The 11,302-nt window shown below is 26.9% G+C and overlaps 2 protein-coding genes across 2 annotated transcripts in view; both read right to left on the bottom strand.

The window, feature by feature from the left end:
- Positions 1–4,064, bottom strand: part of LOC112594979 (guanine nucleotide exchange factor DBS-like) — a 10,749-nt gene extending 6,685 nt beyond the window's left edge. Inside the window, exons 1-6 of the mRNA XM_025340032.1 lie at positions 3,707–4,064; positions 3,334–3,417; positions 2,627–2,741; positions 2,471–2,561; positions 580–810; positions 189–470 (exon numbers count right to left, since the gene is read on the bottom strand). Of these exons, the coding sequence (XP_025195817.1) occupies positions 189–470; positions 580–810; positions 2,471–2,561; positions 2,627–2,741; positions 3,334–3,412 (798 nt within the window). The 5' untranslated portion in view covers positions 3,413–3,417; positions 3,707–4,064. The remainder of the gene's footprint in view (positions 1–188; positions 471–579; positions 811–2,470; positions 2,562–2,626; positions 2,742–3,333; positions 3,418–3,706) is intronic.
- Positions 4,065–9,515: 5,451 nt separating this feature from the next.
- On the bottom strand, positions 9,516–11,147 carry LOC112594977 (cuticle protein 16.5-like). The gene is made up of 2 exons (XM_025340030.1): positions 11,040–11,147; positions 9,516–10,288 (listed from the first exon to the last, which is right to left on the bottom strand). Exons 1-2 carry the CDS (start codon positions 11,043–11,045, stop codon positions 9,920–9,922), a joined length of 375 nt encoding a protein of 124 aa, XP_025195815.1. The 5' UTR covers positions 11,046–11,147; the 3' UTR covers positions 9,516–9,919.
- Positions 11,148–11,302: the final 155 nt, after the last annotated feature.

Genomic DNA, 11,302 nt, shown 5'->3' with positions numbered 1-11,302 from the left:
ACTTCAACTCGTTCAACAGAATCACCAACATCAGTCATTTCAGATAGAATTTTCAAATTTTCATTTAATGAACTTTGAACAATATTAAAATTTTCTTCAAAAGCCCTCAATGAATAACACTGCTTTAGTCTTCCAGAAAACTGTTCCCAAAAATCATCAAATACTTTTTCTGTTTCTTCCATTTGTACCAATAATCTTTCTAATGCAGCAACATTAGTAACTGTTGATGGTATTGTACCATGGTATGTGTCAGTATCTTGTTTGAAATCAATCAACAAAATTTCACCTTTTTTAACAGCTTCTGCAAAACATTTTTTTAATCTCCCATATTCAACTGCATGACAACACAATAGATCAGCAGATTGTTCTTTAGTGTCAGGCAAATCAACTGTATCATTTGCTAAACGTTCAGTGAATTCATTTAGCATTGAAGAAACTTCATTGGTTTCACTTGAAAAATTTTCTAAAGCCTTAAAAAAATATATTAATTTTTTTAAAATAATGCATAATTATAGTTTATAATATTAACAAAATGTATCACACAACAAATTTAGTTTATTTCTTTACATATAAAATTACCATTCTTTGTTGTATCCAGTGTTGGTGAAAATACGGTAAAGTACCACTAAGCTCAATAGTAAGTTCAGTATTATCTACATAATCATGTAATTCTTCAATGACATTGCATATAACAACTTTAAATTTAAATTCCTCTTTAAAGAACTTATTGCTCACTTCTGATATAGCTTTTTGTAAAAATCCATTTGGTCTGATCACATAAACTATGTGTATAAGTCCAGGAAAGAATTCCTATAGAAATGTTCAACAAACATTACATATTAATCTCAAGGATTTTTTTATTTTAAATTAATTATTTTAGATAAAATTCTTTCAAAAATCTTTTAACATCATATATTTGCTTAAAATATGTTTATTATAAGACATTAATTTAGTCTAAAATAACACATACAATAAGATAACTATTTATCAGAGATTAGGATACATTTCTATAAAACTTGAATGAGTGTAAGAATATAAATAAAATTGCGCACATTTTGAACTTGGTGGGGATAATTACTATTATACCATCCCACTTGAATGCTAAAAATATCAAACTTACATTAGTCGTTTTTACGAAGTGAATTGGCAAGATCAGTTAGATACTTAATCATACATTCATACTAGTTACTGATTTTGTATTTTATTTAAACTTTTTATTTTATTTTTAATAATTTTAATAATTATATTAACTAATTACATATATTTATTTTTTTTAAATTTTGATTCAATTGAATATTGTTAAAAAACAATTTGAAGAATAAGTGAAAATACAAGTAATATCAACTTTTTAATTTTTTGTATTATTTAAAATAGGTGTATATATTAATAAATAACTCCATTTTTCCTATTTTTAGATTGCTATAAATAAAATATATCTTTTAAATATTTAATTTTATTAAAAAAATATGAAAATTTAAAATAAATATTGTACATCTAAAACAATTATTGAGTAAACTGACGTTGAGGAACTTTGATATAATTTTAGTATAACGTAAACATGAATTTATTTAAAGTAATTAAGTTATTTAATATTATTATATAACAGTAATTTTATTTGAATTAAAAATCAGTGAAATATAAGTTATTAGAAATATATATTATCATATTAAACTAAAAATTGTATTATGAATACTTCAGAGATTACTGTAAAATAAAATATTATTTTGAAAACATATACAATGAAAATATTATGCATTTAGTGTTTTCTACCAACATTATAAACTAATCAAGTATATTTTATAAAAATTTACGATTGATTATTCTATTATGGTTTAAGTAATTTTGTGCTATAGGTACATACTTCATAGTTTTTTAGTAAACCAAATTTGCCAATTTTAAACTAACTTAATTTTAGTTGCTTAAATTTTCTAAATGACCTGTTATTTTTATTTTTATTGTAATTAATAAAACAATTGCTTATAATTGTATTAATAATAATATGCTATAAATACATATTTGTAGATAATTTGGTATTCATTAACATTTAAAAAAATAATATTTTTCTTTAATATTAATGAATTAAAAATAGAACTATTGATTAAATAGTGATAACTCATACTTAAACATGCACATAAACATAATAATCAATAAAATATTAAATAAATACCAAATTATTAATAAATATTTATTTAGCAACATAAAAACTTTATTGTTTTGATAATATTTAAACATATAACTTAAGACCAATAAACATAGATAAATTAAATTGTTCTTATAAAAACAGAACATAACATAGTCAGTGGAGAATTATAATATCAACAATTATTGTCAGCCAATATTTATAAAAACAAATGTATTGATTAAATTTATTTAACATAATTTTAAATTGTGTTATATAACTACAAAGATGTAACTAATTCATATATTTATATACTAACTAAAAATGTTTAATAAAATAAAATAAACTTACTGCTAAACGTAATAGAACACATCTAACTGAACTCCATTTATCATTACGCCTATCAATAACAATAACAAAACCTAAATCAGCTTCCTGTAATCTGAAAACAAAATGTTCATTAGTTACATTTTATATGTTAAATATAATTAAAATAAAAATACATACGATGGAACTGAAGTAATATAAGATATTAATTTTTCATAGCCTTCGTCAGGTAAATCAACAAAATTTCCACTATCAGGAAATGATATAATAGAATAGCCCTCTTTGGTTTTACCACCTAAAAATAAAGTTTGACAATATTAAATATATTATAATTATTTTTAATATTAAAATTACTATTTCATCTATAAATTAAAATATATTTATTGAAAAAAAAACATTTTCTAGTAAATACTTAACATAGGTAATCATAAATTTAACATTTAACTGGTAAATATTTAGAAAACAAACTATGTCTTGATTATTAAATTTATTTTTTCATTCATATTAAATATCAGGCATATTTAGATAGAAGTTTTAAAATTACTTTCCATTTATTTTTTATTTATTCATTTTACACAAAACAGATTAAGATTAAAACAAAATTTGGTACAATATATTCCTAAAATATCTGTAAAGATCATTTATTATAATAAGATTTACTTATTAACACTTAAAAAACATATCATACAATAATTTTGGATATTAAAATTTCCAAGTACAGATAAGCTGATTGATATTACATAAAAGAAAATAATTGTGCTTTTTTTGGGTACTGAAAATCATACAAGCATTACTTAAGCTATAATATAACTTTGTATGCATTATTGTAACACATAAATAAACATAGTTCAATAATGTGTAGAAATATAATATGTATATATACTGACCAGAAATTATAATAAACTGTTGAGCCAACAAATCCAAAACATTGTTAATTGAAGGTTTTTGTTCATGCATCGAAGACATTCTTCCTGTAAAACAGAATGATTTATTATTCTGTGATAGATTTCAAATTTGTGATTAGGGTTTTTTGATTACAATATTAATTAGTAAAAGAAAACTATAATAGTATAACTTTCACACAGTCTGATCATTATTTTTTTGTGAGAGACAGAAATCAGTGATACGGCCACTATTGCCGAGCACATGATTATGCTAAGTTATAGTTAATATTCTGTGAACGATGGAAAACGTAATATGAATTTTAATCACTCTTTACGACCATTATTGTTGCTGACCACGATTATGATTAATACTTACATAGAATTACAAAACGAGATACCAGAGACTTTGCAGATTACATGTTTATCGAAATAAATCGCTAAAATGCAAACGCTACCGATTGGACTATTGGAGTACCGGAAGCCTAGACTCGACGGGAACGAAGTCGAGAAAAATACGATCACAGAACACGAAACTGCGTCAATTCACAACTCGGACGGTGTTTAATCAATCGCTTCGATTGTCGATTAGTTCATTTTTGTTAACAGCCGACGAAAATTTATAATAATTTAGTACTTATAATACCAGGTAAAAGGTGTAGTTGATGTGATATTAGCAAAATTATTATGATTACCTATTATTTCTAAAATCGTAATCACATTATTGTTATTCACAACACTTGGTAGTTTTTGTTGTTGTTTTACTAACGGTGCGGTGCGGTGGTCGTCGTATCACGAATTCACGAATCAGTGGGCCGTCCGGACGGGATTATTCCCGTGCACAACTGTTATATTACTATTACATATTGTATACAATCTCGAACGTTTTGTAACGTTGCGTCATCCCATCGCATCACCCATTATAGAGGCCGTATCCGGAAAAACTTCTGCACCAGTTTCCGCCAATGTCTTTTACACGTATCAAAATTTGAAATATTTAATAATTGTTAAAAGTATAATTTTACACCATGAGTTTATATTGTTGTGTATAGACTCTGACTACTCTGAGACTCATATCGATATTAAAAATTATAGTCTCCCCTATTGTAGATAATGGATTTTCTCCTATGTGACTGTCTTTAAAATATAGGAATTCCCTCCAATCTTTATATATTATAATGACTAATGAGACTAGTAAGCTAGTCGTCTCCGAATTCCAATCATAAATACCTAATTCATAATAATATAATAAATTATATACAAGTTACTTCTCTTAAAGAATTAAATACCCTAGTGGTTATTCATAAATTTAAAAAATTTATTATATAAATAGATGATTTATATACACGATAATTAATATTAATACATACATTTAATGTTTTAATGTAAGACAATCATTATTACAAATATTATAAACATTCATGAAAATATCCATGTTTACAAATCTTAGCAGAACAGCTGAGGAGCGATGAATGTATTGATTTTACAATGACGTGTTTTTTTTTTTGTATATGAGTCGTATCCACTATAAGTAGTCGATAAAATGCTTCAATTTTCAACTTAGAGAGTAATTTTTAAAAGAAAATCATATCTAGTTAGTAGTTTGTACTTAAAAGAGGTAAAATGTACAAAACTTCTTTTATAAATAAGAAAACCAAATAAAAAAATTAAGGAAAAACGGGAATTTTTATGCTAAATCAATTTTCGACTGAATTAATTTCTTTATTTAGAAATGATTCTAAAACGAATAATCGCAAACATTTTTATACTATCATTTTATATACATGGCATGAATTTATAGACATTTTAACTCTTTAAACAATTTATATGCAAAAAAAAAAAATAGAAATTTTTTATCTATGAATATTGAAAAAAAGTTATTTGCTGGGTCGAAATTCATGAAAATTTGAAATTAAAGTTTTTATTAATTTAATCACAATTATGATAGCTAACAAACTACAGGTATTTTGTAGTAAACTATTTATGATATCGTCAACTTTTAAAAGTTAGATTTAAAAATGTAATCTACGACCTACGGACGCATAACAAAATGGAAGCGGACTGATAGTGACTGCGAGAGGAATTCGTGCGATGTCACAGCGGTGCTATAAGGCGATCTTATTTTTCTGTAAATATCAATAAAAAATTATTCGCTGAGTCAAAATTAAATTTAAGATTCCATATAAATTGTATACAAATATAAAAAAATACTTGCCGACCCGTCACTGCTTTAAATTATTATTTTGTTTTAATTAAAAAACATAGTTGGGAACTTAAAACTTTTAAGTATACTAAGTAAATTATATTATTATAAATATTTCTTTATACATTTTTTATCTATTTATACTATGAACATACATTAATTGATGTTTTACGGTTTAACCTACTGAAATATTAAAAATAAAATAAATGACTTTAATACATATATTATTAAAATATATATACTTATAGTGATAAAGGTGAGTAGGCTGCTGACACTTTGACAAGCCATTTTCACTCAGAATCGTTTTTCGTATACAATGATATATCATTGAATTCAAATTTAACACATCCATAACAGTGACATACTCAAAACGTAATGTATGGCGGATTGTTATCCACTTGACTACTTTTCTTTAATTCTATTTTAAATCGTTAAAAAATAAAACTTTTGTTTTTATTATTTTTAATCGTTATTGTTTTTTGTTTTTATTTTTACTCTTTTAGTGATATACAATATATACATAATTAATACCTTTTAAAGCAGAATATTTTTGAAGTACTTGGGTACACAAAAATAAAATTTCGGACGAGTGGGTAGTTATGTGTTGTTGATTTTCATCAATATCTTGCTTGTTATTTATGAGAGTATTTGTAAATCTATTGTTTATCACAAGGCCTTAAAACCCAATTTTTGATTGTGAAGTTTGCTTATCGATACAGTTGTCCTATAAATACGAAATTAATATCAAACAATTGTGTTTTATTTGCAAGAATATGCGAGTAACTCTTTTTATCACTAAACCTATTTTCACAATTCGTCATAAGAATTACAATAATATGATAATTACCAAATTTTTTTTTCATCATTTTCTATTGTTATACTTTACTTTACAACATCTTTGATTTTTGTGATGGTCTTACAAAAATTAAATGTTTTTAGTCTTGGCGAATTGGACATGCCTCATTATTTTACCGTGTACCTATATGTAATGAAAGTTACTACAAATTTTACATACTACGGAACAAAAAAATGTTTAAAAAAGCAATGGATATATTGGTTTGTAATGGTGCTAAAATTTAAATTGTTTGTAACATTGAATTATGTGTTATTTCGTGAATACAAATTGCGTACTAAATGCTTTGAAAATCTATAATATTTTCTATATTGTGAGAATTGAAAAGTAAGAAACAATATCTGTTTAAAACCAAAAACCTGGTCATGAATACATACCTAGTTTATATCACCAGGATTATTACCAGATATGTAGTATTTTACAATACATGTGGTTGTAACCAAATATGAAATAAGTTTCTTTGGTAAATATTTTTTCAAAATATTTTTATTATTTTGAGTTGCTTATAGAATAAAAAATTTTTTTAACTATTGTTAATAAAAACATTTTTGGTAGGTCAAAAAACTAGAATATTTATTATAGATTCCTCATAATTTATTATTATAGATATTTAAAAATATTAAAGATATATAGATGATATGATTTATTTTATAAGCATTTGAAGTTAAAATTAAGAAAATATTCTTTAAACTATTCAAGTAAAGTTAAAGAATATTTTGATATTAATTAAGTTATTGGAGCTTAAATTTGACTAGTATAGAATATTATAACGAATCAAACGGTACACCAATTTCGTGTTTGCCACAGAACACTGAGTCACTGGCAGTAATTTATTTCTTTTGAATATATTATGATTGAAATTTACTACGGTATGTGATTTTGTGGTGCCTTTAAAAATATGAGAGCTACTACGTCATGTACATTAAAACAATATGAAAAAACTGTATATTGCCTATATTGAACTCCTTAATTTGCATTCAATCAAAGACTTAAATATAATGTTATAATGTCTTATAGTTTTGCCTATCTTTTAAATTTTAAAGTGAATTTCGTTTAAAATTCAAAAGAATAAATTATTTACGAACACGGTAATATACTCATATTTATTTTTCTTAACTTAGTATAATTTTTATTGTATTTACGAAACTTTCACTCAATACCTATAATCGTATACGTACAAGGCTTTCTTGATTTAAAAATAATTGCGGCTTTCTTTTTCGAATTTAGCATTTTTAGTTTATATCTATGAGTCATAATAACTAAACTGTAAATTATGTAAGTGTAAATATTATTAATAACTAATAAGTAATAACTTCATATCAATAAATTCCGATTTTGATTTAGTTAGGTTAATTTAAAATTATAATTAATAGCTAACAGTCATATAATTATATAAACTCTTAAAATAAAACTACTCTGAGATTTGATAAAAAATTGAATTTAGGATAAAAATAAAACTACTATTGTTTGTTAATAAGAAATCGATTTGCGTTGCATCATGTAAAACCTATACAAAGTATATGTATCAGCACACAATGTATTTATTGATCACCATTCAATATTAAATTAATATAGATAAACGTAAATTATTAGAATCATAGTCTATAAAGTTACAATGAAATTTTAGATTTTTAGCTAAATAATGTTTAATATTTTTTAATTAATATTTATTTTTTTTGTCATTGCTATTTGGAGCAATAAAAGTTCGTTTTTCATCAATTTGTGGGTAGTTTTTGGTAGAATTTAGATTAATGTTGACTTAGTTTTTTTTAAATAAAAAATCTTGAAACTGTTATAGAAGGTTCCTCGTAAAATTTTCGAAGAAATTAAAAATACTGAAATTTAAATTTTGAAAAAATTGATAATTAAATAAAAAATATAACTATTTTAGTTATTTAACTATTATTAATCGTAGAAAATTGACATTTTTTACCATTTTGTTTATTATTTTTTATACAATATTTTTAATATAGTTAAACTAATATTAGACTATTTATATTATGAACTTATTTTCACCGTTAAACTTATAATCCAATAATAAGAATATATAATTATTATTATGTTATACAAAATACATGATATTTAATCTTAGCAGCTCAACTTATTGCTAATAAACGGTCTCTGTTTAGAATCGGTTTTTGTTTAAAATGATTAATTATTATCAATGCATTCAAATTTAACTCATCCATAACATATATTACAGTAGAGTACATTACATAGATACACTTAAACAGGAGAGCGATCATTCCGGTTTTTTAGGTATTTAATTTTTAGATAAATATATCTAATATGCATAGACATAATATCATCCTACACATTGTATTAAATTTTAAAGGTTGTTAAAATACATTTTTTCCTCTGTTTTGGTTTTTATAATTATTGTATATATAGGTATACCTATATATATATTATGATTCAGTAAATAATATAATTTATGTCATAGAAATATAAAATATAAATTTAATATTCTTTTGAAGTAATAAGATGTAATTTAAAAAAATGATTAAATATTTTTGATCGTTATGCCTTATGTGAATAAATATAAAACTGTAATTATTTGTGTGTATTATTAAAGCATATTGTTATCTTTTCGTGTTTCTTTTTATTTCGTATGGTAAATTGAAATATACATTATATTTTAAAAACTTTAAATTTGAAAAATTATGTTGAAAGCTACTTTTCAATTTTCCATAACAACCCGAATGTGTTATTTTTAACAATGCACATAATATCTATCTAGAATTAAGGTTTTGTCATATTATTATTACAAATTTACATACCTGTACATTTATCTGCCCATAAATGTCTTATATTCAATACCCATACACTTAAACAGATTTCTTCTTTTTGTATTTCAATATTTATAATCTTTAAATTATTATATAAGTACTATATTAGTTTAAAAATTATTAATTCTATAATCAGTAATAACTAATGACCGTTAAAACTAATGCGATGTAATACACGTTTAACTGTTCTTGAATCGTGTATCAAAATTAATTTTAATTTATAAATTATAATTATATTAGGTACCTATTATAAATATTGGTAATAGATACGTATATTCAGTTATATAGTACACAGCAAGTCACAATTGATACGTCAAACAAAAATATAAAACGACAACAGTAGTGTTTTTTTTTTTCAAATCAGAAATATTTTTTATTCAGCAGTATTGAAAAAAAAAAAGGTACAAAAATATGAAGCACGTCCGTGTACGTTCGTTAGAGTGGTTGGGGGTGAGGAGGTAAACGTTAAGTGACGCGTACATATTATTGGCGAGGCGGATGTTCCGACGCGTCGTAATAATATAATATTACATTACATAATACAGTATTACGATCAAAACTATTATTATATTGCGCTCCTATATGTACATTATGCAATCAAAAAATTAAAATTATTATCGTTACAGTAAAAAATCGCGACAATGTCGCCATCGGGGGGGAGGTTTTTTTTTTTAGGTAGAAAAAACGGAAACTAGATCAAACACATGAGCGCTGGCCTTTTCGTCGTCGGTGGTGGCAGGGGTCGGTTTAGTGAGCGTAGTAGAAGGTCTTGGCTGGCGCGTAGACGGCTGGTAGCGGGGCGGCGTGGACGACCGGGTATGGGGCGACGAGCGGCTGGGCCTTGTAGGCGACGGCCACCGGGGCCGGGTGGACAACCGGCGCTAGGGCGGTGTAAGCGTGTCCCTCGACGGAGCTGTACGCGAAGTTGCCGCCGACGCGTTCCGAGTGCACCACGGCGCTGTCCAAGCTCGGGGTCCGGACCAGGGCCGGTGCCGGGGCGGCGTAGTAGGCCGCGGGTGCCGGTACGATTGCCGGGGCGGGGTAGTAGGCGCCGATCGCTCCGGCTCGGACGGCGGACAGGGCGACTGCGGCCAACAACAGCGTTACCATAATAACCTGCACACAACGAACGGTACATTATTGTTTGTCGAAAACATTAAATAACATTATAAGTACACATTGACAGCGACAGCGGGGAGGTATTAATATATACTACGCAGTCGTTTTAAACGCAGGGGCAGCTGTAGTCGATTTTCAAAGTGGTTAAAAAGTATTAATATACAATAGTAATGCTGTACGATATAATTCCATAATTTTTGTCAATAGACAATAGTTATTAATTATTACATTAATGATGAAATACCGCGTGATAACGCGATGGTCACGGATCGACGTGGTACGGTTAGAAATCTTTATTCTGTTCTAGTCCGTCGACTGTCGAGTCTCTCCAATAAGTATACATAATATAGAGTATAGACTAATGCGCGTTCGAATTCCGTCGATCGCGAGACTACATGACGACTTCTGTGAGTTATAGCGATACAAGTTAGTCGAGTAAGCACGAAACTCGCGCTGATTCGACCGTTTGAGCGAACTTCAATATTACATTTCAACGGATTCTTCGGAAATTTGTACACACATATAGTATTCTATATACCTATGCATCGTATTGTACGGTAATAGCTGATGGGCAGGGTTGAAAATTTAAATATACACGAGTAATACAAATCCGTCGCCATTGAATCGTTGAAAATCTTGAAAACTGATGGGAAATTTACGAAATACAAAGTCGTACAAGCAACTGCGGGCGCGGTGCAGACTGCAAACTGCAATGAAATTATGCATGGCAAAGTCAGAAAACGCTTACCTTCATGTTTCTGGTGTGTGGTGAGATTGCTCGAGCAAAAACGTAAGAAATTTATTTGATATCGCACAGTTAGCCTGGACCGTCTGCTGCAGATGATTTGATGTCGTTGCCAGTCGATGTCGAGTCTTTTATACTAGCGAGACTCCGGGTACCGAGTGATGGGGAAGGGTTTGCACTAGCGAGTACTCCACCCAGATACAGACATGCACGATCGTGACCTTGAGCTGGACGTTACGACATTAACATTGAAACGAAATACATAT

The sequence above is a fragment of the Melanaphis sacchari genome, unplaced genomic scaffold (genome assembly GCF_002803265.2).
Source record: "Melanaphis sacchari strain LSU unplaced genomic scaffold, SCAv2.0 Contig24_pilon_pilon, whole genome shotgun sequence".
Lineage (NCBI taxonomy): Eukaryota > Metazoa > Arthropoda > Insecta > Hemiptera > Aphididae > Melanaphis > Melanaphis sacchari.
Note: the sequence above shows the minus strand (reverse complement) of the source record. Positions and strands in the feature narration are given on the sequence as shown.